The sequence below is a fragment of the Perca fluviatilis genome, chromosome 11, assembly GCF_010015445.1.
Source record: "Perca fluviatilis chromosome 11, GENO_Pfluv_1.0, whole genome shotgun sequence".
In the NCBI taxonomy this organism is placed as follows: Eukaryota; Metazoa; Chordata; class Actinopteri; order Perciformes; family Percidae; genus Perca; species Perca fluviatilis.
This window is the reverse complement of record NC_053122.1, coordinates 22,607,694-22,633,124: the sequence shown is the minus strand read 5'-3', so window position 1 is coordinate 22,633,124 and position 25,431 is coordinate 22,607,694. Positions and strand designations below refer to the sequence as shown.

Genomic DNA, 25,431 nt, shown 5'->3' with positions numbered 1-25,431 from the left:
AATTTAGGAGGAAATAGTGCCGCATATGTGCTGTTTCACCAATGTCGACCAACTGTGGTGTGTTTGTGGTGTTGTTTTGAGGGGCTGCAAGGCTGTTTGGACTCAAGGAGAGTAATGAAACTCTTAGTGGGCATTAAATGCGCTAACCCTGAGTGACTTCCCTGAGATACTGAAGATGGATTACCACCTCTCTGTGTGTGTGTGTATGCCACACATACTCTCCCCAGCTCTCTTGAGATAATTCCTTTATGACTATCATTACATTATCATAACACTGTCTAATGAACATAACCTTCCACAGCTAATTTGAATGACTCCTAGCCCTCTGTCTCTCTCATATGCACTGGGTGACTTAAACATGTTAGTTGAGTCAGTCAATGAAGACAAACACTTTTAGGAGTGGGATTTTCTGCTTTTAGAATTATTTATTTTTTAATTATTAGTTTATTTGAAAATATGCTAGTGGGCCAGAAACAATCTCCCTTCCCCGTTTTTGTACTCAAGCAATACTATTAAAATATAAAATGTATTGAGATCCCTGTAAGAGATTTGCTGTGACAACAGATGCCTCATTGTGTCATAGACTGCTTTTCACTTCAAACAGTTTCCATTCTCAGCAGCATTATGATTGAGGCCGATACGGGTTTCCTCGGCTCAGCCGTAACAAATCTGAGCTCATTGATGGCCTCGGAGTTCTTAAGTCTGCATTTCCACTCACTCTTGCATACTAAGAGAAGAATCTAAGTGGATGCAATGTTGTTTTCTGTGCCACTTTCAAAGCAGAGTTATTTGTTACTGTATAATCTGGTTAAGATAGAAAGCTACATGCTGGCATCTACTGTTCATTTTGGGCACACACAGTACACTCCACTCCCAAGAAAAGTCAAGGATGCTTTTTCAATGCACAATAAGACACAAAACAGCAACTATACAGTTAGTGTTTTAATATTTATTATTTTCTGTATAATTGCATTGGCAGTTTTCATTACAAGAAAATGTGCACAATGTTTAATGTATCATTTTAGACAATTTCCATCTACAGTTGTTAAACACATTTTTTGAAAATGGACACTAAAATGTGTAAAAATGCATCATGAATAACCCATGACGTGTAACTATACGGATGTCAAAATAAACACATTCAAACCACGTGAGAAAGAAATAATGATGAATCAGGCTGAATCACTAAAAAGGGTCATTTTCTCTTTGTACCCTCTCTGTCCTTGGTCAAAAGCAAACTCTGTACGCTTGACTACATCTCTGTAACATTGGTTGATTTGCACTTGAGGTTTAAAGCAAGCGTTTGGTCAAGGTTGTGTAAACAGTTTTGAAAGGCACAAGATTATGTTACAATCTGTACATCTGTTTATTTGGTGCAAAGAGAAAAGAGGAATACTCTCCATCGGCATCAGGAGTAATATGTTCTGATCTACAGCAAAATATGACAATCCCTCAGCAGCATCTAATACACAAGATATGTGAAGAATAGAAATAACCTCTGATATCGGAGGAGATATTATCCTATGCAAATAACTACATACATAGTGCATTCCCTTTCGTATACCAAGCTCTTGCCTATTTCAAAGCAGCACATATGTAAAACTTACAATATCCCATTTCCAGTTTAGCGGACTATACATGATATTCAAGTATTACAAGATCCATCTCAAGGTCTTAAAAAGCTCAATTCTAAGCTTAACTCTCCCTCTACCTTTGGAATAAAATATGCGATGAACCCCCCCAGGCTTAGATTGCATTAGTAGGAAGAAGGCAATGGTTGTTGTTTGTAAAGTCATTCCTGTGGCTGTTAAATAACCTCTGACTCATGTTGCGCCAAAGCTGGAGGCAGCGTAGTTCCACATGGACCCTGGAAGTGATACCTGAGAGAGAGAGAGAGAGACAGACAGACAGACAGACAGACAGACAGACAGACAGACAGACACACAGACAGACAGACAGACAGACAGACACACAGACACACAGACAGACAGACACACAGACACACACACACACACACACACACACACACACACACACACACACACACACACACACACACACACACACACACACACACACACACACACACACACACACACACACACACAGTTAACAGGTGGAAGGTCACTCATAGATTTAAGGTAACAAACACTGGGGAGGGGCCTGTATGTTGCTTATGCTGCCAGTGGATGGCAATAAATATCAACATACGCATGCATTATTATCCACCAGTGTTGCCAAGTCCGCTTATTATAAGAGACTTTGGGCTTGTTTTTCTGTAAAGTCGCTTACAAATATTGGTAGTCGCGGGTCGCGTTTTTTTTGGGCTTGTTTCTAAAGTGTAGTTGATTATTTGGGCTTGTTCCCAGCTCCATAATAAGTTGTCAAGAAGATATTTTCTATATGTTATTTAAACGTAGGAGTTTGTCTTGCCTGTTTTCTCTGTCCCTCCCCTTTCCCCATACACACAGAAGACAGCAGAGTTTTTTTCCCATCCACATCTGACCCAGATGGCAACGAGTACTAGCCAATCAGAGGCAGAGCAGGGCAATCTGTTTTTTTTTTTTCTGTTTAGGAAAACATCAGTGAGTGATGAGAAAGATAATGGTGGTGTTATTCTTCATATATATGAGGCTAAAGTGTTATGAGTCTTAAGACAAATGTTTTAGACCAAGCCTCATCCTCATCTGTTCAAATGGTTTTTACTGGAATGGTTTTAAACCAGTTTAGTGTATTTAAGTCTTTTCTAACTCACTCATTTGTTTATCAGAGCAGGAGCCACTTTATTGCTGCACACTAAGATTATCAATAATTTCTCCTGTTTCTGGGTTATAGTTATTTAAAAATGGGATCTTCTGCAGTCCCTGCAATAATAAATAATGAATTTGTCCGTCCCCACGGATTGTAAAACCGTGCACACAGTTTATTTATTTTTCTCTTCCCGGAACCTAGGGGGGGGGCTCCGTAGAAAAAGTTGCTTGTTTTGGGCTTGTTTTCACAGGCCTGGTTGCTTATTTGTCTCGTAAGATCTGGCAACACTGTTACCCACTGGTCTGGTTTCACTTTTAAATCAATATATTTTCATCTTCTTTTTCATTCTTGACTGACTTACATGAAGTACTCCGTTTTTGGTGTTGTTTGGGTGTTAAACTCCGCCACTGGGACACCCCTGGATGCAATCTGGGGGCCAAACATGGCTGCTGGGTAAACGATCGAAGACGTGCCCACCTATAGGTTAACAACAGGGAGCAATGACACCAGTGTCAGCTTGTACAGAATTGTATTTCAGGTCCAGTCCCTGAGAGATTCTGAACAAATATTGCTTTATGTAATAATATTACACAAGAGGAGAATATGACACGCATGTAAAAATGAGGATGACTCACCACCAGACAGAGATCACAGGTTTCCATCTCTTTTTCCACCTTGGTCAGGATGTGAGAGTCCAGAGTTTCTCCAAAAAACACCACATTGGGCCTCAGCAGACCGTTGCAGTCACTTTCGCCACACCTTCATACGGCAGCACAAAACAGTCCTTAGACGATTAATTGAGTCATTCTGCATTTATCACAGTATCACAATAATTGGCCATAACGCAAAATTCCACCCAGACATAGTTTCACTGATTGTGTGGCCAGAGGTGCAACCCGCATGATAGTTAAAACCCATAAAGAACGAAGAAGTGGCAGTTTTTTTTGTCCTATCGATGAGGATGTAGGGTCAGACAGAGACTAACCAAAGCATCCCTTTTTCTGTTGTTCTTTATGGTTCAACGGTATGACCCATGTTCCTCGTATGTGTGTTTGAATTTAAACTCAATTTGTTGTCAGTTTGCAACTCTTTGGCCATATTTAGCAACACTTGCTACCCTAAAGTCTAAGAGGAAAGTTAACATTTTCATAGCACACCAATGCCCCCACGTGGAAGCCCTGACTCCACTATCAGTGACATGGGAATTGAGTTTAACCCTTAAGGCATGATAAAACCAAGTCCTGGGGGCCAGAGTTACAGCTCTTCATTTCTTTTGCTCTCACACCGATTTACTCGGGCAGCACACCAACGCAAGGTGCATTCTGTGAGTAAAAGAGTTAGTGGGCAACTCAAAAAAAGTAATGACGCGGTTATCCCACTTTAACTTCACCAAACAAAAATGATCTATTGCTTTATGTATTTATATTATTATGCAATAGTCATTCAATGTTATTCTAATTAAATAAAAAAGGAATAGGGGCAACTTAATAAGATGCACAATATAATAAATAGATCTACAAGCAACTGCAACAGGTGGTGAGAGAGAGCTGGGACAGAGAGAGAGAGCTCAGAGCAGGAAGAAGCAGCAGGTCCAGCAGAAGCTTAAAGCACAGCAGGTGGAGGCTGGAAATGGTGGTTAATAGAACTAATGTCTCGCAAGCATGCCAAATTAATTGCACTTTATCTTATCTGACGAGTGAAATTGGTTGTATACATACACTAAACATTAAGTTAATGTTCTAGGAGCACAAACTGTCTTCTTTTGCTTTGAGGGTTATAAAATCTTCAGATGTTTCGTTTCTTTTATTATATCACTTGTCTGCCTCCAAAGAGATTTCTGTGCAAGACAGGTTCATTCAAGTTTTTTTGTGCACACAATTAAGCAAATTCAAACGTCCTCCTGGTATTTGCACAATCCTACCTCAAATGCATATACAACTAGAGGAGAGAGACACACTTCACTGCTGCCATGCAGATTAAAACGCACCTAAGATCACACGCAAATTGTGTTTTCAGGCTGGTGCACCTGTTTAATAAAAGGAAAACTCCAGGCGCAGTATGCCAAAAAAAAAAAAAAAAGAAAGTACAAAAGGCTAAGGCAAATCTGACCTCAGTGTTATTAATATGAAGTGACAGTAATCCCACCTTGGCAGTTTATCCACAGGAATCTGGGCATCAGGAACATCTGGGTCAGGTGCACTGTACATTAGGAGAACAAACACAGTGGGTTAAATGTCATTTTAATTTTATCCCAAGAAATCAGTCTGTTTATCAGTGTGTGTGTGTGTGTGTGTATACTTCAGAGGTGCTGCCTTTTACCCTTTGTCCTTAAGGGCAGCACATATGGGGCTTCGCTTGTTCATGGTGACATATCCACAACTCACACAGCGCGTTTCCATCAGACTGCCTGCAGTTACACACGGGAAACACAGCTGTTTTTCATTAAGGCCTCACAAAAAACCATCTCCCTCTCCACACAATGTATTGACAATAACAGTTGTGTTTTTTTCTGACTCATACACAGTTAATTCAAGCAAGATTTTAGCAAAGAAATCAGTCAAAGGCTTTCGCTCCGTTTTGCCACAATCCACTGTAAAACTGGGTGAAAACAGGACGGAATCAACACTTGAAATGATGTCATTACGAGAAACCTTTTGGAGTTGGTATACTGACATTAAATTAGTGGCCAACTCTGTGTGCTCATGGGATGTTGGTTTGAAAGACCAACAACTAGGAATTACAAAATGTTTCCATAAGCCAGTAAAACCGTGGAATATGCTATGGTGCTGCCGTAGTTTCCGGTAATCACTGACTATGGAGCAACTTCAGGTTCCAGTTATAATGTACTTAGCTAGATAGGGAAATGAAACTGCTGCATTTTACCCTCACTAAGCATTTTTGTCTCTAGATGGCAACAAATTCAAAACATAAAAATATAAATATATAATAAATTAATTATAATATATATTATATAATATATAAAAATACACATCACTTCTGTTTGAGGCTAGATTTTTTCCTGTAAATTTAGGCTGAATCTCATTTCTCTGTTTTACTCCTTCCCCTTCTTCTTACCCCTAGCCCTTGTCCCTCGAAACTGAGGGACAAGATACTTTAGTATTCGGTGCAACAGCAAACCATTCTCAATCAAATGATTCCAAAATGATTATGTCTTTTATATCCTGTGAAATTTCAGTGTAATGCATGTTGGTCTGTACTTCTGGCCTAACTCTGCCCCTCACCATGAACTTTGAGCACATGTTTGGACCCGGCCTGTCGGTGGAGGTCGTCTGTGCACTGGGTGATGACAACCACAGAGCGCCCCTGCTTCCTCAGCCGGGCCTCACACTCTGCTATAGCCAGATGGGCAGCAGAGGGCGTCTTGTTTAAAGCCAGCTCCCTTCTGTAATGGTAGAACTCCCAGACCCGAGACGGGGTGCGAGAGAAGGCCTCTGGGGTCGACAGGTCCTGTGGATGCATCAACAGAGGCATGTTTTAGGTCAAAACTCAAATGCTTAGAAGGCAGGAATAAAAAGTGTAGTAATCAGAGGCAAGAATTAGACAGATAATGAAAGGCATCATAGATTAAGTTTAAAAACCTCAATTAGGGAGGGAGATTATAATTTTTGGTATGAAAAGACTATTTTTGATTTTTTTTTTTTTTTTCCTGGGAGGTAAATCTTGCTGCAGCCCACGACAAGAATCAGGATTATGCAACAAACACCATTTCTCTCTTTACTGGCTGTTGCCACTGAGATAAATCCACTGAGCTGTGAAGATGTATTATGTAAACATTAAATACACCCACTCCACAGCAACAACTCTGAACCACAGGTGGAAATTAGACCAAACACAAAACTCTGACCTAAATAAAAAGACAAAAAAAGATAATACAGCCACAAACGTGTGTGTGTGCGTGCTTTGCTTTTTAAGAAATTACCTGAGATTTCCACTTCCTCCACTTCTCATTTTCTCCCCTGAAGGTTAGTACTCCACTCTCTGCACTCACACCTGCCCCTGTGATGATTGCTATGTGCTTGGCTTTGGAAAAGACCTTGCGGAATTCAGACAGTTCTAGAAAAATAAAAGACAAAGCAACATACTGTATATAATGAAATGCTTTCTAAGTGTCTTGATTTTTTTTTAAACATTTCTATAACGTATTTATTACTATCAAACTATGAAAGCAGATATCAGTTTGAGAGATTAATTATTTTGTTCTTAAAAGGTCCCATGACATAGTGCTCTTTGGATGCTTTTATATAGACCTTAGTGGTCCCCTAATACTGTATCTGAAGTCTCTTTCCCAAAATTCAGCCTTGGTGCAGAATTACAGCCACTAGAGCCAGTCCCACAATGAGCTTCCCTTAGGACGTGCCATTTCTGTGTCTGTAGCTTTTGAGGAGGAGCGCGGGGGGGGGGAAAGGTGGAGGGTGGGGGTGTGGCCTTGACCAACTGCCATGCATATGCACAACTGCATATGACCTCATAAGGAGCAAGATTCCAGAACGGCCCATCTGAGCTTTCATTTTCTCAAAGGCAGAGCAGGATACCCAGGACTCGGTTTACACCTATCGCCATTTCTAGCCACTGGGGGACCATAGGCAGGCTGGGGGAACGCATATTAATGTTAAAAAAAACCTCATAAAGTGAAATTTTCATGCCATGGGACCTTTCAACACTTTCAACAACTGATCCTAGCTTTTTTAACAATCCACCCAACAACTTGTCCACTAAAGCACTATGGATGCAGGGAAATATCAGTAAATATTACATTTGTTATTATCACAATATTTGAGTTATAATTTACAGTATTTTAGTGTCCCTACCACAGACTTTGCATTAGGGAATTCAAGAACAACTGATTTGAGAAAGAAGTCATGTTTGCAAATGTACAGATAAGTAAACATTAGACACTGGTTCATTAAAGGCCCCATGGCATGAAAATGTCACTTTGAGGTTTTTTAACATTAATAAGAGTTCCCCCAGCCTGCCTATGGTCCCCCAGTGGCTAGAAATGGCAACAGGTGTAAACCGAGCCCTGGGTATCCTGCTCTGCCTTTGAGAAAATGAAAGCTCAGATGGGCCGATCTGGAATCTTGCTCCTTATGAGGTCACTAAGGTCTATATAAAAGCATCCGAAGAGCACCATGTCATGGGACCTTTAACATAGAATCTAGTCTGTTTGATAGTAACTTACAGTATCATTATCTGAGTAGTTCTTGATTGAGTTATGTTTGTTTTTCATTAATTCAGTTACTACTTGATTGATTTTTCACTCATGTCCTAGATCCTATGATATGTTTCTGCCCTTTTGCAAAATGCAGCTAAAAACAATTAATTTCAACATTTTCCTGAATGATTTTCTTATGCACAATGCCTGTCAGGAAGGATGACTGGCTGATAATCAATGTTTAATGAAGGCGCAGTATTGACCTGACACAGCAGCAAACCAACAGTATATAAATCTAATAGCTTTAATTTTACCTGAGTTGGGATTTGCTTTATCCATCAAAGGTCCTTTCATCACATGAGTGGAGTACATGCGAAGACCAAGTGCAAACACAGCTCGATTTTGGAGCAGCATTGTCACTATTGTTACAAGGAAGGAACACATGAAAAACATGAAAGAGAACACAAAATGAAAAGAATTGTTTGTATTATTCTCACCGACTTGTTTTAATTTACAGTACGGAGATGAACATAAGTGCAGATTTTCTCTCGTATTGTTACATGCATTCTTACTTTTCTGTAATTAATATAAATATGACAAATCATCCTTTAGCATTAACTCTTCTTTACAAAGTCATGTTGTGCAGTAAATCATTGTTCAAACCCACAAAACGTTACCTTAAATCCCTACAGGGATCCCAAAGTTTCCACATATGTCACGCTGTATTTAATATACAAAATTATGCTAAAGCGAGCTAGAAAATATTTGGTGTAATAGTGCAGCCATAACGAACATGCTGTCTTGTTGAGTTTATATATGCAATGAAGAGTAAGCACATTGTGATGCAAATGATGATGCAAATAGTGGGAAATTCAATAGAAGGGAGCCTGTGTATGTGTGCCTGTCCCACTTTATATAACATTGCTTCAATATATCAAAAATAAATACAAGATATGGCTACAGGAATGCATGCAGTTGAAGCGGTTGGGCAATCAGAGCAACGATACTCTTTTCTTGTAGCCTGCGATTGCAACAAACCTGAGCAGGTCTGGCTATTGGTACTGATAAGACATATATGTGCACGTTTGAAAACGAATATGTTGGAAGTAAAAGTAAGAGGCAGGTTTTAAACGGCCTATACAGAAAATTAAGAGCGCTACAAGCATGAACATACAAGCCAAATGTATCCAAACAGGTTTTAGGCCCAGGTTCGTATTAGCCATTTTTAAACCGACTTTAAACGACTTAAAACCATATATGTCAATGCTTAAAACCAGCCACGATAACTATATATTTAGAGGACACGTAGCTAACGTTAGCATAACAGGTTAAGCCCTTTACAAACTTCTAAAATGCACTACGTTAACATAACGTCGTGAACTAACGTTACGGTAGCTATATGGATTAATAGGCACATAAACAGGAACAAAAAATTATAAACGTGTTCATCCAACGTGTATTTACAGGTAATATCCGCTGAAAACAGGACCGATACATGGGCATTTAAATGACCTTGCCATAGAAACTTTATCGTACTTACTTCGCTTAATGATATTCCCACTTTTCCGAGTAGAAAGTCACGCCGAATTTGCTTGTTTACCTCACTGCAATTATCATGAGGCCGTAAAAGTGTCAAACTGTCGTAAACCGCGCTCTGAAAAGTTTTGGGTTTAGGAGAGCCATCTGGTGGTAGACTGCCGTAAGTATGATTCATTCATACCATTCCCCCAAATTAGAGACAGAGCAGCATTTCATGCTACACCATTAAAGTATTATTGTTTTGACTGTGTTTTCATGCTGCCTTCCCGCAAAAAGTTTTTTTTTTATTTTTGTCGGGCAACAAAGATCTGAACAGAACTTATCACACATCACATGAAGAACTGCAACTCTCAAAATCTGCCATTTTATCTCTTCTTCTGTGGTTCTCACCATTGCATGTAAGTGTTAAATAAAATGTCCTCTTACCATATATCATTTTACTGTTTGGTTATCTTTAATAGGCCTATTAATAATAGTTATAGTGTAGCTATGGTAACGTGAAAGCCATAGCTGTCTTTTTTAGGCTATTATAAATTAGCATATAGATGATCATACATATTCATATTCTTGATATGTAATTTAGTATTCTATAAATACTGTAACTAAACATTGTACAACAATACTATGGTCAAGCTAATTTAGATCCCCCCTCCCCCCCCCATAAATTGCCATCCTTATGCCACCAACGCCTCTCTCTCTCTCTCTCTCTCTCTCTCTCTCTCTCTCTCTCTCTCTCTCTCTCTCTCTCTCTGTGTGTGTCTGAACTCCCTCCTCCCCATCAATAGCTACCTCGGTGTGAGTGGCCGTGGTTCTTCGTCTGCCCAAGTCGGCCGGCAGTCATCCCTGGACACTGGTTCAAATTGATGGCGACCACTCCAGACAGCAGCACAGACCGCAGACCGATCAGGAGACTCCGCTCCAAGAGCGATATCCCGTATCTGGTTGAAGCCAGACTCTCCTTCAACCTGCGGACAGGTAGGCGCGCACTCATCCATCCTGTCCCCAAAAATCTTTTTTTTTAGATGTTTTGCCTGATGTCTTATGTGGGTGGACTGTGGGGGAATTATCGCCTAAAATACGCTTCTGGTTTACGCGAATGAAAAATTACAACGATCCTATATATGGCTAGGCTATTGTTCTTGTGGACTGGCGCTAGTTTAATGTGTGTATCCCTCCATAATGTATTAATGGATCAGCTCTAAATATTCTTGTAAGGCAGGGGGAAATGTGACTGAAATGTTATGCAACTTTGTAGGCTAACGCTGGTGGTTACACTGACGTGTTTGGCGCAAAAACATTAGTGAAGGAGTCCAGATATTAAAGCAGCAATTGTATAGCTTTAAATACCGTTCATGTGTGAATGTTGAGCGCTTGGTCATTTCTACCACTGTAATTTAACCTTAACGCAGTTATATAATATGAAGAAGCTTCAACGTGACCCGTATATAGCCTAAGCTTTGGCTGTGGTTGTGGAACACAAAATCAAATGGCATATGGCTGGTTCAGCGTTTTTTGTTTTTTTTGTATACTTTAATCACCGCAGTAAACATAGTTTTTAAATAGATCCCGTGATTGCTAGTTAATTGTGAATAGCCTACTGTCCACATCACCCAGTTACAAAGCGTGTTGCATTCCCTGTTACCATGGTGACTTGGCATTTTATGCTGAGTCAACCGGATTCAGATCTTTTGCACTTTAAGATACACTCTGCATCCAGCTGTCTGTTTTAGCCTACAGATCTAATGGTTGTCATGTTAAGCATGTCATGATCTCTAAATGATATGTGATGTTTGCAGCAGTCATAATCAAAATGTGATTTTCACTTATAAGTCACATCCATCACAATTCAACAGACACCAAAGTTACATCTTTAAATTGCTCGTTTTGTCGACCAACAGTCCCAAATCCTAAAGATGTACAAAGATAAAAAATGAGAAATGCAGCAAACCTTCATCACACTTGAAAAGCTGATATAGCACATCAATTAATCAACTAATCATTTCAGCACTATGTGTTTATAGGTGGGAGGTCACTAAGCAGATTGTTGTATTATCTCAAGTCAGGACAGAAGCAGTGTAGACTCTGGATGGTGAGGGGATTGTGTTTGCAGGGTCTCAGGTTCAGGTTCATCACGTTATAGATAAAGTGACTGCACCTTTCTCCAGTGCAGCTGCTCAGTGGCCAACAGTGTAGCTGCTGTATTAGCTCTCTGAACCAGGGTGCTGCTGGAAAAGCGCATTTGGTGCTCAGTTGTGTTTTCCTGGATGAATGAATGTTGAATAAAAAAGGCCCCCAGCATGCTTATCTCAGATAAGCCTCTGTAGTTCTGGCTGCTCATGCCAATTGAGTGTTTGGCCCTGTGGAGATAAGCTTGTTGTCAATGACGGGACACTGTAATTTGTCTCTTTTCTTCCTTTTTTATGTGTTCCTACTCTACACTGAGCTCATACAAAGCATGATGATGGCACGGGGGCGATTTGTACAACAGCACTGTTGACTCACTTCCACCTGAAGAAGTGGAGCAGGCTTTAGCATGCTTATTGCCAAGGAAACCAAAAGCATTGTGGTTGTGTGTGCCTAGGTGCTTAATAATGATAAATGACCAGTGCTGCCAAAGATGTGAAACAAGAACTAAGCAATTATCTCTGCTTAGTTCTGGACAAGGCAATGGCTTTGGTTTCTCTTTATGCTTTTTCAGTGTCACTGTAATGGTTAAGCCTTATATTCTATTTATGACTGTATCCATGTTTTCATCAATGAACTGCTCACAGAGAGCAGAAAATGCACTTTAGTATCTCACACAGTCACGTTATAATCAAGACACTGCCAGTGTCTGCCAGTTTCAATGAAACAGAGTTGTGTAATTTGTTTTGGATTTGTGGTGAGTTTGTGTATGTGGTGAGTTTGTGTATGTGATGGTTTGGAGATGAGTCGGAGGTTCACAAGGCAAGGCAAGGCAAGGCAGCTTTATTTGTATAGCACATTTCAGCAACAGGGCAATTCAAAGTGCTTTACATAAAACATTAAAGAGCAGTAAGAAAACAATTAAAAACAATTTAAAAACAAAACAAATTAAAAACATTAAAAGACAATAATAAAATTGATAGTGCAGTATAAGAATAAAAGTTACAGTGCAGTATAAGAAATTAAAGTTAATAAAATAGATTATTTAAAGAAAAGCAACGATAGGTCTTTAGCTTAGATTTAAAAGAACTGAGAGTTGGAGCGGACCTACAGGTTTCTGGGAGTTTGTTCCAAATATGTGGAGCATAAAAACTGAACGCTGCTTCCCCCTGTTTAGTTCTGACTCTGGGGACAACAAGTAGACCTGTCCCAGACGACCTGAGAGGTCTGGGTGGGTCATAATGTAGTAGCAGATCAGAAATGTATTTTGGCCCTAAACCGTTTGGTGATTTATAAACCAGTAAAAGTATTTTGAAATCAATTCTTTGAGGCACTGGAAGCCAGTGTAGAGACTTCAGTACTGGAGTGATGTGATCCACTTTCTTGGTCTTAGTGAGGACTCGAGCAGCAGCGTTCTGAATCAGCTGCAGCTGTCTGATTGATTTTTTGGGGAGACCTGTAAAGACACGTTACAGTAGTCAAGTCTACTGAAGATAAAAGCATGGACAAGTTTTTCCAGATCCTGCTGAAACATAAGTCCTTTAACCCTTGATATATTTTTAAGGTGATAATAGGCAGATTTTTTTATTATGTTAATGTGGCTTTTAAAATTCAGGTCTGAGTCCATGACTACACCAAGATTTCTGGCTTTGTCTGTTGTTTTCAACATTGTCTTTTGAAGCTGAGTGCTGACTTTCAATCGTTATTTTGTTGTTTTCCATAATCTGAGCCAGTTGAAGCATGTAGATGTTGAACAGAAGAGGCCCCAGAACTGAGCCTTGGGGAACTCCGCACGTCATATTTGTATGCTCAGATGTATAATTACCTATAGACACAAAGTAGTCCCTATTCTTTAAATAGGATTCAAACCACTTTAGTACTGAGCCAGAAAGACCAACCCAGTTTTCCAATCGGTCAAGCAATATGTCATGGTCTACTGTATCAAATGCAGCACTGAGATCAAGTAATACTAAGACTGAAATTTTGCCACTATCTGTGTTTAAGTGGATGTCATTAAAGACTTTAACAAAAGCCGTCTCAGTGCTGTGGTGTGGTCGAAAACCTGACTGGAAGGCATCAAAACTGTTGTTTAGCGATAAGAAAAGGTTGAGTTGTTGAAAAAACACTTTTTCTATGATTTTACTTAAAAATGGAAGGTTTGATATTGGCCTATAGTTGCTCATTAGTGTCACAGCCAACTCGACTGTTTAGTGTTTAAACAGCTGACACTTTGCTTTATTCCCTGATGCTGAAACCTAGCGTAGTTAGCCCATGCATGCGTCAGTGGTGTCTATGGAGATTCAGTTTGACTTTTGCAGAAACAAGGCTGTAGCATACAAATGGCAGATACTCTATGGGCTTCTAATGGAATCAGCGAGCACATATGAAACATTGCTTTATTGCATTGACCTGTTTAGTGTCTGCACTAATCTAATTTGCCCCACCGTTAAATGGCCCTGCACACAGTCACAAAGACATAACAATATAATGGCGTCAGTTACTGTGCAGCTATCAACGATTGTGTCACCTGTCATAAAACATTTAAGGGTGAAGGTGTAGACGGATGGTTGACCTACTTCACAGATTTAATTTCAATCATTACTGCCTGTTATGAAACACACACACACACACACACACACACACACACACACACACACACACACACACACACACACACACACACACACGTCATCATCTGGACCAACAGTGTTTGTTGAACTACAATCATTATTATTTAAGTAAGGGTCTTATCTATGGATTTTAAGCCCAAAGGTAGAACATGTGTATTTGTTGTATGTGTGTTTGTGACCGCCAAGCGTGCATGCATATTGGTCCCTTGTTAGTGTGATATGCAGGTGTTGCCTGCTGACACAGCATCCGTCTCACTGGAAGAGTTTGTCTGCTTGTTTTTATTTGCCCATCATTCAGCAGCTCAACTACAGCCCCATCTGCTTTCTGTCGGCACGCTCATGATACACAAAAGAAACTCACCCAATTACAGAGTCTCTTTTTGATATTCCTCTAACACACTCCTACCAAAGAAACCAGACTTCCTGGTGCAATTCAGTTGTGTTTTACAGTACAAGTGTGTTATGTATGCTGCACATGAATGCTTTTGTATTGTGATTTAAACAGGAATAGCCACATGGCTGACATTTTTAAATTAGGGGAAATCTAGGTAAGCTTTCTTTACTTTTAATACGAAAAACGAATCGAAAACATTCTGTATATACACTAGAACTTGCCATGCCAGAATTTAGGCAAATCTCATATGTTAAAAACAGTCATGTAGCATATTGTGATCTAGAATGCCACGAATACGTTTTGATAATCATTTTGTTGTTTTTTTTCTATGCACCTTGCAGCCTCAACACACAGGTCAGCTTGTCCTTACAGGCTTAGGGTCTTCTCAGGTCTGGTCTGGCATATGGAACATTAATCACAGCAGACCTACTGTACAGATGTTAATTGTTTTGAACAGCTGGGTGCTGTGTCAAGTGTAGAAGTGTGGGGACGCTGATGGCTGGAGCTCCCACCATTATACCTGGCCTGAATGCAAATAGACAAGGCTGAAGTCTAGACTTGAATTACAGTTGTTTGAGGATAGATAATATTGGGTATGTATTCTTACCATTGCACATAAACAACATGCATAATGTATTAAAATTCAAACATGTCTACAAATTAAGATGTAAGCACACAAGTTTGAACACAATATTTGGATATGCACAAGTACTCTCTGTCTCACAATTGAATGTTCAAACCTGGCTCTGTGTTGCAGCCACATTAAGCTAAAAAAAGCTAAACTCAACTCATTCACCACCCACCACTCCCTGCCTCTCTCTCTCTGCTCTGTATTGCAATCGCTGTGTACAGTAAGCACCGCTGTCCAAAAGAGTACAATCAATACATACCAGATGCATGGTGGGATGGGACAATTTCTGCTGCAGAGCTCTGTGTGTGTGCAGGGTTTACCTGAGGATTTACAGTGTGCAAGAGACACACTTTGTACACGCACTGGGAGATATTTAACTGTAGCCTCTCTAACAGGACATGTGTGCAGATATGTTGTGTTGTGTTTCACTACTCTGGTAATCATTTAGAAATGATTTGCATGTATTCACTCTCACGGAAGAAGGTCTAGTCAGATGATCCACTTTTTGTTGGAATTCAAAAAGCAGCTAAATGTGACTACAAGGTCAAGAACGAGCAGAATTTGCAATCACCAATTCGAACTGTCAGCCTTTTTTTTTCTAAGGGAAAGTGAATTTCAGATTAACTAGCTGGGCTGGAGCCAGTGCAGAGGCTGTTGAATTTGTGATGTTTTTTAGCAGTTTGTGGCACTTGAGGCTATTAGCAAAAGTGTTTAACAAATTGGTGATAATTAGTGGCAAGAGATTTCAGCATGAGTTCTCTATTTCGGTCGCTCCCAATCTATCCCTCTCTTTTATACCCCCATCTAACAAATGCATGCACACACAGCATATGGCTGGCATTTACAGACCATCATATGATAGACTCACAGCGCTGCATCTAAAAAAACAACCTGGCATCCATCTTCCCTACTTGGCTGCACATAGGCCTTCTTGTGCTGAAGCATCCTGTGTCTGAATAAAACATCAGTAGGAAAAAATAGCAATGCTATATCCAGGACCCTTACTGGATGCATCTGCTGCTTTAAAGTTCAATCAGCCATCAGTGTCACTTGGCCAAGATGGTTTAAAGAAAAGGACGGCCAGGTGTCTTCTATAAAAGCCTGCAGGAAGCTTCATCCTCTCAGGATCTCTCTCTCTCTCTCTCTCTCTCTCTCTCTCTCTCTGCTTTCTCTCTCTGCCACACTTAGAAGTGTGAGAAAGGCTCCTGGCTGTGATGTGCTTTCCACACGCCAGCTGACAAATAACGCCTTTTTCAAAAGCCTCCCAAGCTGGAGAACGCGGCATGGCGATGTGCTTATGGGTCATATTTACAATAAGTGTGGCAGCACATTGGGAAAAGATTTGACTGCAATCTGAAAGGCAGCATTGCCAAGGACCAATTACGCTGGAGGAGAGAGGAGAGAAATCAATGTTACTCTCTAATGATGGTTTTACTGAATTTAAAGCAACATGCAACGAATTCTGTGGGGCCCAAGGAAATAAGACAAAAGAGGCAGCACACTGTATCCAGTCTGTTGCCTAAAGGATGGGTAGGTCATATCCCTAATATCTACAATAACAACAAAATGCATATTCTCAGCAAGATAATGTCAGGCAGGTGGGGGATAAAGATGGGCATCCATCATGTGGATATGATCAACGTCTACAGAATGGCATTTGTTGCTGGCGTAAAAAATGCAGCTCCCATAGTGCACCAGCTCTTGAGGACACTTCTGCTGAGTAAGAGATTTTACAGAGTCAGAATCCCTTTCAACACTGCTGCAAACCTGGGAGTCAATTCAATCAAAGCTGCATTGCACCACTCAGCAGTCCTTCAAAATTGCATCCTATTTCTAATGAGAAAAGTCATTATAGATTTTGGCTCATGCACTTCCAATTATTATAATATTTAGATTATTTAAATGAGGGGGGGGGGGGATTTACATTAATAGCTGATGTGTATTATTATACTATATTTGATTAGCTAAACCACTTGATGTGATTTGTTCATCCTCAGGCCATGAGTCATTCTCAAATGTTCTGTCAATATAAACCACAAATTAATAACATCCCCAAATGCTACTTCCATTTTGGAAAAGCATTGCTATTTGGTATTTTTAGAATATAAATATTTCTGTATTAGTTATGCTATAAATCAAAGTGGATATTATTATTTTTTGTTAAAGTATAAACCTTTTTTGGACTTAATTTGGAGGGGTGCCCTTCAAATCAAACAAAGATGTACAGTGTGTGATCTATGCCTGAAATTAACAGACAATTATGTAACTCTGTGTAAAAACCGACTACTAGCCTACAGGATAAATGACTGAAATCTGGAGAGGCGGGACAATTATGTGAAATTAAACCGAGGGGACATTTTGCTGCTACCCTTTCTCAAGCAAATCTTACAGCTTCAATGTAGAATTGATCTTGTAGTCACATCACATTATAACTGCAGTGATAAAATGTTCTAAATACTACTTAAAGGCCCTGTGTGTAGGTTGTGAAAATATTTGGCTTTGAAAAACCACAGTGGTAGTATCAAAAAGCACACACTGACAGACATGCAATGTTTTAAAAGTAACCAAACAAAAAAATCAAAAATATTTGTAATTTTATGCGATAGTTGCAGTAGAGAGATGACAAGAAATGAGTGAAGAGAGATATGGGGAATGAAATGCAACTAAGGTCCCTGGCTGCACGCAAACAGCAGTTTGCACGTTGACATTGTTCATGGTTAGCTTGGCTCCCTAGGCCACCAGGGTGCTCCAAAACAGAAACAATTAAGAGGGGAAAAAGTTCCACTAACCTTATAGAGGTTAAAACACAATACTGGGGTTTCTGTTCATATTCTAAGAGAACGATTTTGGCCTTGAGTCTGGTGGTTGGGGTCAATATGTGAATGGGGTCACATCTAGAGCTATAACTGCATCAATAGAAGATTTAAAATGACTCATTTGCGTATGGATCATTGTGTAATGGTCCATGGGGAATCATTCTGTACTAACACCTGCAATTGTGATAGCAGTCCTGGCTCATTAGTAACTAGGAGAACTCTTTGATGTGACATGTTATATAATGCTGAGTTTTACCTGTGCCTGAGATATTAGTCCTAACTTCAGCACAGGCATAAGAGGCCAGAGGGGACCTAAGCTCTTAAGTTGATAGTCCACTCCACTCCATGCTGCAGTGTTCATCAAGAGTGAGCAGGGCAGATGGAGGTTTCATTCAGAGAAAAATCTCAGGGTGTCTCTGCAGACAAGAGACAGCCAGAATGTCCCAGAGGAGTGGCGCAGTCTACCAACCAGTTAGCGTTGCAGAGCCCACTGAAGATTGCTTTCATTTTCTTCGGTTTCGATTTTCACTCACTTTGCTGTCAAGTACAGAAATGTGATTTTGTGGGCTTGTAACCGAACCTTAGTACCGCAAAAATGTGCTTTTGTATAGCACATCCCGTCCATAGACCTTTCAAAGGCTTGAAATAGAAAAGTATACAGTGTTCTCTTTCCCCTTATTGCATTCATTTCATTATACAGAGATGTTAATTTCCCCTACCAAAAAAAAGCTGCTGTCTGTCACCCTCTATCACCTTGCCTGCAACACTGTTTCTTAATTAGCAGACAAAGTGGAAATTCTCAAACTGAGGGTTCCTCCATGCTCTGCAGAGACAGGGCTCTGCATAGAACAAATGAAAGGGACACAGACAAAAGAGGTCTGATGTTGTAGACAACAGATCTAATGAAAGATTTACAGTAGCACTGTTGCATCTTTATCCTCGCAAACTTAAAGAAGATTACAGTCATATGTAACAACTTCCAAAATCAAAATGTTCTGCAGACCAAGTCATTTTCAGTTTGACATAAAAAAAAATGTGTTGCATGGGATGTGGTCTGTTGAAGAACGGTTAAATAAACTTCTAGATACTGTACATAAAATACAGTTTGACTCTGGCTGATCAAACGGAGGCAGTCCCTGGAGCACCACTGCTCTCTGGTGGAGCAATGCTTTTTATGCAACAGTAGGCTACTGCACAAGGTTAAATGTATCAATACGTACACTGGTGCTGAAACTACGATTGATTAACCAATAAGTAATCTACAAAGCAAAAATGGCCTTCCTATCATTTTAAATTGACATCCCAACACAAGCACTGTCAAGAAGATATCTACAGCTCTGGGAATTTTTAATATACAAGTTCCCATAACTGCCATATTATTTCCATTATCAAATAATATGACAATTATTTTCTCAATTTATCGGTTGATAGTTTGGTGTATAACTTACTAACAGAAAAATGTCTGCCGCTTTCTCAGAGCCCAAGGTATCGTCTTCGGAGTGCTTGTTTTATCCGACCAACAGCTTAAACCTAAAGGTATGATATGAAACAATATAGAGAAGCAAATCCTCACATTTAAGAAGCCGGTGCGACACAATGTATGGCATTTTTGGTTTAAAAAAAACAAACAAAAAACAAAACAAAAAATTTACATTGTTTGAAGCCTGAAATGTGGCAAAAGGTCGAAAAGTTAAAGGGGGGCCGAATACTTTCGCAAGGCACTGTAGATATACAGCACTGAGACATAGTTGATGATAGAACTTACGTACATGTACTTATGTAGTGTAGTATGGCATATGAATCATAAAGTACAAGTATGTAGTAAGTAACGGCATGAAGTTACAGACATGCTTTTTCTCTGTGTTCCCTAAGGCGAGAATTTCTCGTGAATCTTTTGTCACACCTTGGACACGTGAATGGCCGTTCCCCTGTGTGAACCATCATGTGTTTTTTCAGCTCACCGTTTAATCTAAAGGCTTTGCTGCAAACCTCGCACGCGAATGGCCGCAACCTGATATGTTTGGCTCTGCGGTGAGCCATCAAATGGGATCCCCTCTTGTAACACGCGCCGCAGTCCTCGCACTTGAACGGCCTTTCCTCCGTATGTTCGATCATGTGAAGCTTGAGCTGAGCTGCACTCGGCCAGCCTTTCCCACACGTGTCACAAAGGTACGGCTCTTGCCCCGTGTGTTTATACAGATGCCATTTAAGGTACGTTTTTTGGTAGAATTTCTTCCCGCAGACAGGGCACGGGTAACCACCTGTGTGCCTCACCATATGCGCTCTCAGGCAGTCTTTCGTACTGAACTGTTTCCCACAGTCGGAACAAACACTAGGTTGCCGTTCTCTATGCTTGCTCTGGTGCAGAATCAGATGAGCGAGAGATTTGAAGCTTTTCCCGCACGTTTCACAGATGCGTGGTGCCACACTCGCGCTATGGACTTTTTCATGATCATTTAGTAGTCCTGGCTTTGTGTAACATTTCTTGCAGGCGCCGCACTGGTACAATCTTTTGTTTTGCTGATGTCGAACCAACTCGCACAACCTCACAAAAGTTCTCTTACACAGAGGACAGGGGTATGAGCCTCTAACTTTATGGGATTTGGAATAATGTCTTTTCATGAGGACAATTTCTGAGAAGTTCTTCTCACACATGGTGCACTTGATGGCGCGAGACTCAGTCCGGGAGTCATCTGCGTGTTCTGCCGAGGTCAGAGTTTTTGCAGTTTCACTTTCCTTCGTTTCAGGACTTGCCTCAGCATGTCTCCCATTGGAATTGTCGGCTGATCGGAAATTACAAGCATTGATAACGCAATGGTTTGCATTTGTTGGCTCTTTCCTTCGAGGAGCTCTTTTGGAACATCTGCTCTGGTGCTTCTCAAAACTCTTGTAGTAAGTAAAAGCCTGGCCACATTCTTGACACGTCAGAGGTGACTTAGCCTGCGAGTTGGCAGATGCGTCTCGGGTTGTTGGGATCGGAGTTATACCGCTTGAAACAACGGCATTCTCCCGATTCCTTTTATTCGCGTTGCTCGATGAATTGTCTTGCGAATGCTGGTGTGAAACGCTGCATTTACCTTCCTGGTGCGTCTCGCAGTCTTCATAGTTGTCAAAGTGTTTCTCACAACAGGAACAAAGGTAAGGACCGTGTTCAGTGTGACATCTCATGTGCTTCATCAAGTCGACAGAACAAGTAAATACCTTCCCGCATGCGGAGCATTGTTTGACACGACTGCTTCTTTTACACATCTGCTGTTGTGGGGAGTCCAAAGATATTGATTCCTGGGGTAGACCATTTGAAAGCCCAATTTCAGTGGAGAAAGAGTCTTTGGTCTTATCAACAGGATTTGGTTTGGAGTGATGAGCTAAGCTTGTGGAACACTGTGGGTCTGTCTCGGCTTGTCGTTTACTACTAACCACACAAGTCCTCTGGTGTTTGTCAAAATTCTTTGGGTAAGTGAAAGCCTTGCCACAAACATGGCAAACAAGACTAGAAGCATCATTAGACCGCTCAAAATTCTGAAGACTGTGTAGATTTGATGGGTTATATGTTGTGGCACTTGCACATGGTGAAAGCCTATTCTCACTTCTAGAAGCATTATTCTCAAATGTCTTTGGTTTAGGATGTAAATTTATTTTCTCAAAAAAGCTACTTTGGCCCACAGAATTTGACTGCCTCGTTGGGTTTGTACAGCAACCACTGTGGCTAATCTTGTGTTCCTTTAGTTTCCTTGGGGAACCAAAATCTTTGCCACAGACAAGACACTTGAAGGTTTTTGAGGAGGTCGTACTGCCAGTTTTCAAATGGTGGGACCATTCTTTGTCCACGTCCTCATCATCATTAGACTCACTTTCATCAAAAGGTTGAAGTATTACTTCAACAGAAGCTCCTTGGTCTTCAGTCAGATCAATAACATGCTTCTGTCCATTTCTATCGCTATTCCGCAACAATTCTGATTTTTTCACCTTGGAGTTTTCTTCTTTCTTCTTTTTCGACTCACTGCCAAGTGTGTCTCCTTTGTCACTGTCCACGTGTGGTAGGTGATAGGACAGGCTGGAAAGAATGCAATCATCACCGGAGGAAGATAAAGCTAGGAAAAAAATGACAAAACACAAATTATTTTCAATAACTAAAACAGAAGGAATAATATGACAGACAATTGGGAGTTGTGTGAAAATACTACCTTGTGGAACTTTGTGGCCATGATGTTTGTGATGCTGAATGAGTGTATTCAGGGGCTCAGGTTGATTCAGGAAGTCTACACACTCTTTCAAGATAGAAGGAGAGAGACTGAGCCAAATGGAAGCCTTGAAATGTAACAGGACAGTTAGAATCAATTTCAGATACTGTTATATTCAAAATCCATCCTTGCATTTCAGTCGTGTTCATATATGTTGTTAATATTCTTGTTATTGTAACAACACCCCTCATATGCTTCAAATCAGGTAATGCTTTTCTACATTTCCCTCTCATCTCATCATCTCCCAGAGAAGGGTAAGCTAGTGAAACTGTTCTTACTCTTACAGTAACCACAAATATATGCATGGATTTAGATATGATTACCTAACAAGTTAATGAAGTCAGGAAAAATAATATCCACTAGACGGTTTCACATGCAGGTTACAAAACTAATTGTCTTGCAACTCTCCAGCCCGCTACTAAATGACTGAATTTTCTACTTTCTACTTGATGAGTAGAGCACATCAAAGGACAAAAAAAATTGACTCTGTAGAGAACAAGTAGGAAGGAAAAGCAATATAAACAAGTAATTGGTTCTGTGCTAACATACAAACATACTGCTAACAAATATTACAATAATACTTAATAGATTCAGTATAAATATTAAATATCTATAGTTGTTGTGCTTTATTTGTTCCAGGATTACTGTTTGTCAGGTACCTACTTGTTCAAGGTTTGGAACAGGTAAAAGCTTCTGCAGATTGAAGAGGAACTTTCTCATTAGAGCCAGTAGGGCTGAGTCATAGCTAGGGCCGAACACTGTTGGAAAGATTTTCTAAAGAATAAAGAGAAAAGTATTCATTAAATGTTATCCAACAAAGGAAGGCCCTTTTGATACCACTTCAGATCTTGAGATTTACATTAATGGAATCATCAAGACATTTAATGGTATATAATGATAGGAACTTAGTTAGTTTTTAGCATTGTTCTCATAGGACATCATCTTAATAATTAAAAGATATAGTACCATCCAAATCACCTGATAAAATGTATCTCTCTGACGTTGATCATCCACTAGAGTTTGAACAAGCTTCAGGAAGTTTGTCACTGATGCTTTTACCTCAGAGCTGGAAGTCTTTGAAAAAGCAAATAAAAGTGCACATGAAGTAAATGCACATGACACGAAGAGTGATGGAGATTAAACAAGAGCATCCACCTCTTTATCCTGGTTTGTAATGTAGGTGTTTATTCTGCTCAGATGAGGCTGGATGGCCTGTGGGCTGGCAAAATCACTGTTGCTGCACAACTCCAGCACCACCTGTTGGCATAGAAAGAGACTAAACAATTCAGTGAAGCCTTTATTTTTCAACTCAGTCACATGTGAAGGTGTGGCCCTGAGTAGCATGGCCCATCATCTGAGAGCTATCAACAATAGTACCATATATAACAATGCAAAGTATGAACAGAAACAGCATTGTGAAGTCAAGTGTTAGGGGCTTAATGATGCAGTTTGATTTACTCATATTTCCTACATACTAAATGTGCATTATAACTATTTTGTAGTTGACCCCGCGATCAACAGGCATATATCTTTTGACCATTAGGGCTATAACTATCAGACAAGCAGTGATGAAAAAATCATTCAGATCATTAACCTAAATAAATTAGTATTATCAGCAACATGTAAAAATGCCTGTTATGCAGTATTATTGTGTTAAAGTATTATTTACGGTATTTTATTAATTGGTTATTCATTTTAACTATCTTGAAATACTTTGATACTGTTGGTTGTTTAATCAAAAACAATCACCATATTTCATAAAACCATTATAGATTTCATGTTTATTATCTTTTTTTTCGGCAGAGTAACTGTAGCTGTCAAATAAATGTATTTCGAGTAATAAAGTACATTTTCCATTTCAAATTTAGTAGAGTATAAGTATGAATGCAGATTTTTTTACTTAAGTAAAAGTAGTAATACCACAGTGTAAACATACTCTGTTACAAGTAAAAAAAAGTATTAGCATCAGAATATAGGCCTACTTAGAGTACCAAAAGTAAAAGTAGTCATGGCCCATTTCAGAATAACGTTTAGGCTATTATATTATTGGATTATAACTAATGAATCACTTTCATGTTGCAGCTGGTAAAGGTGGAGCTGATTTTAATTATGGTACATGCTGCTACAATATTTCATAATTTATAAGTTGATTTATGTTTTTTTTATTAATAATCTAAATCTGTACCTCAAAATTGAACATAGTAACAGCACTTGAGTAAGGCTATGCTTAAATTCTTACCTTTGCACGTAGGCCCATAGATAGTTGGACTCTCTCTGTGTATGTGAGCAGTTCAGGGACTGTTTCCAGCACGGAGGTAACGAACTCCTCCAGCAGACCATAGTACATCACAGCTCCCTGCTTCACTATCTCCCACAGAGCTGCAGACACAAGCTGCAAAGGGGGCACGATAAGACGGAGAGAGGAAAGAGGAAGGGAACCTGAGGAAACAAATGGTAAAACTGTGTGGTAACAGAGACAACTGCTTTTATCACTAGAGTGAACATAAACCACACATGTTATTGCAGTAACGTTACTACCAGCCACTGTTTCCGTTAACATTAGCCGTGAAGTTACCCAAAAACCATCACTTTCTATCGCTATCTTTTTATCTAACGTTAGGGACTGAGGTAAGGTTTAGTTGAGTGTTAAACACTCACCATGGTCCATTAATAGCTTGCTCATTTTGGCGTTATGGATATAATCATTATGTCGCAGAGTAGGAAAACCATAAAACGCCTGACTGTGTGGAATATGGAAGCCACTTCCGACTTCTCTTTGGGAAGTATACGCATTACGTCGTTACGTACAAACGTACAAGGCAGATGCACATTTCAGTTATTTTAGTAGCATAGCCTGTTAAATAATGGTAGTCTGGCATTAAGATAGCACAAAAGCAATTGTTAATAACACGCAATCGGTATTGTGATGAAAGAGGCACATAAGCGGCAGAAAAGTTAGAATTTACTCTTTGTTTATGATTTGTTAAGGGTGGTATGAAATAATGTGTCGCCACGTTACCAAAATACCCCACTAGATGGCGGCATTGTAACATGGGATACACTTGGACTGGCCTCATTTAAATGGCAATTTTGTTTGCTTTTTCAGCAATTTATAACACAATAAATGATAGC

General features: G+C 39.8%; 3 protein-coding genes across 5 annotated transcripts in view; 1 reads left to right on the top strand and 2 right to left on the bottom strand.

Moving 5' to 3' along the window:
• Positions 1-929: 929 nt before the first annotated feature.
• Positions 930-9,596, bottom strand: LOC120567970 (NAD-dependent protein deacylase sirtuin-5, mitochondrial-like). Its single transcript, XM_039815112.1, has 9 exons — positions 9,465-9,596; positions 8,239-8,343; positions 6,692-6,825; positions 5,994-6,219; positions 5,071-5,158; positions 4,897-4,950; positions 3,387-3,510; positions 3,113-3,228; positions 930-1,880 (listed from the first exon to the last, which is right to left on the bottom strand). Coding segments are annotated over exons 1-9 (921 nt in total). The 5' UTR covers positions 9,466-9,596; the 3' UTR covers positions 930-1,807.
• Positions 9,597-10,246: 650 nt separating this feature from the next.
• Positions 10,247-25,431, top strand: part of LOC120567969 (phosphatase and actin regulator 1-like) — a 46,546-nt gene continuing 31,361 nt past the window's right edge. Inside the window, exon 1 of the mRNA XM_039815109.1 lies at positions 10,247-10,438. Coding sequence (XP_039671043.1) covers positions 10,327-10,438 — 112 coding nt within the window. The 5' untranslated portion in view covers positions 10,247-10,326. The remainder of the gene's footprint in view (positions 10,439-25,431) is intronic.
• On the bottom strand, positions 12,994-25,076 carry LOC120567968 (zinc finger protein 585A-like). Of its 3 annotated transcripts, XM_039815107.1 has the most exons (8): positions 24,958-25,070; positions 24,539-24,738; positions 23,455-23,556; positions 23,278-23,373; positions 22,963-23,073; positions 22,243-22,366; positions 22,025-22,149; positions 12,994-13,043 (listed from the first exon to the last, which is right to left on the bottom strand). In XM_039815107.1, exons 1-8 carry the CDS (start codon positions 24,980-24,982, stop codon positions 13,008-13,010), a joined length of 819 nt encoding a protein of 272 aa, XP_039671041.1. In that variant the 5' UTR covers positions 24,983-25,070; the 3' UTR covers positions 12,994-13,007. The 3 variants fall into 3 exon arrangements, with proteins under 3 accessions (XP_039671041.1, XP_039671040.1, XP_039671039.1); XM_039815106.1 differs by lacking the exon at positions 12,994-13,043 and having other exon boundaries at positions 18,936-22,149; positions 23,455-23,575; positions 24,958-25,076; XM_039815105.1 differs by lacking the exon at positions 12,994-13,043 and having other exon boundaries at positions 18,936-22,149.

Excerpts from the sequence above, each read along its gene's own strand:
- LOC120567970 (XM_039815112.1), bottom strand. Across the intron at positions 4,951-5,070 it reads GCTGCCCTTAAGGACAAAGG|TGCACCTGACCCAGATGTTC; the intron begins GTAAAAGGCAGC and ends CCTAATGTACAG. Across the intron at positions 3,229-3,386 it reads CCTGTGATCTCTGTCTGGTG|GTGGGCACGTCTTCGATCGT; the intron begins GTGAGTCATCCT and ends GTTAACCTATAG.
- LOC120567968 (XM_039815105.1), bottom strand. The coding sequence starts at position 24,982 with ATGAGCAAGCTATTAATGGACCATG. Across the intron at positions 23,374-23,454 it reads TTACAAACCAGGATAAAGAG|ACTTCCAGCTCTGAGGTAAA; the intron begins GTGGATGCTCTT and ends GCTTTTTCAAAG. Across the intron at positions 23,074-23,277 it reads AGAGAGATACATTTTATCAG|AAAATCTTTCCAACAGTGTT; the intron begins GTGATTTGGATG and ends TTTATTCTTTAG.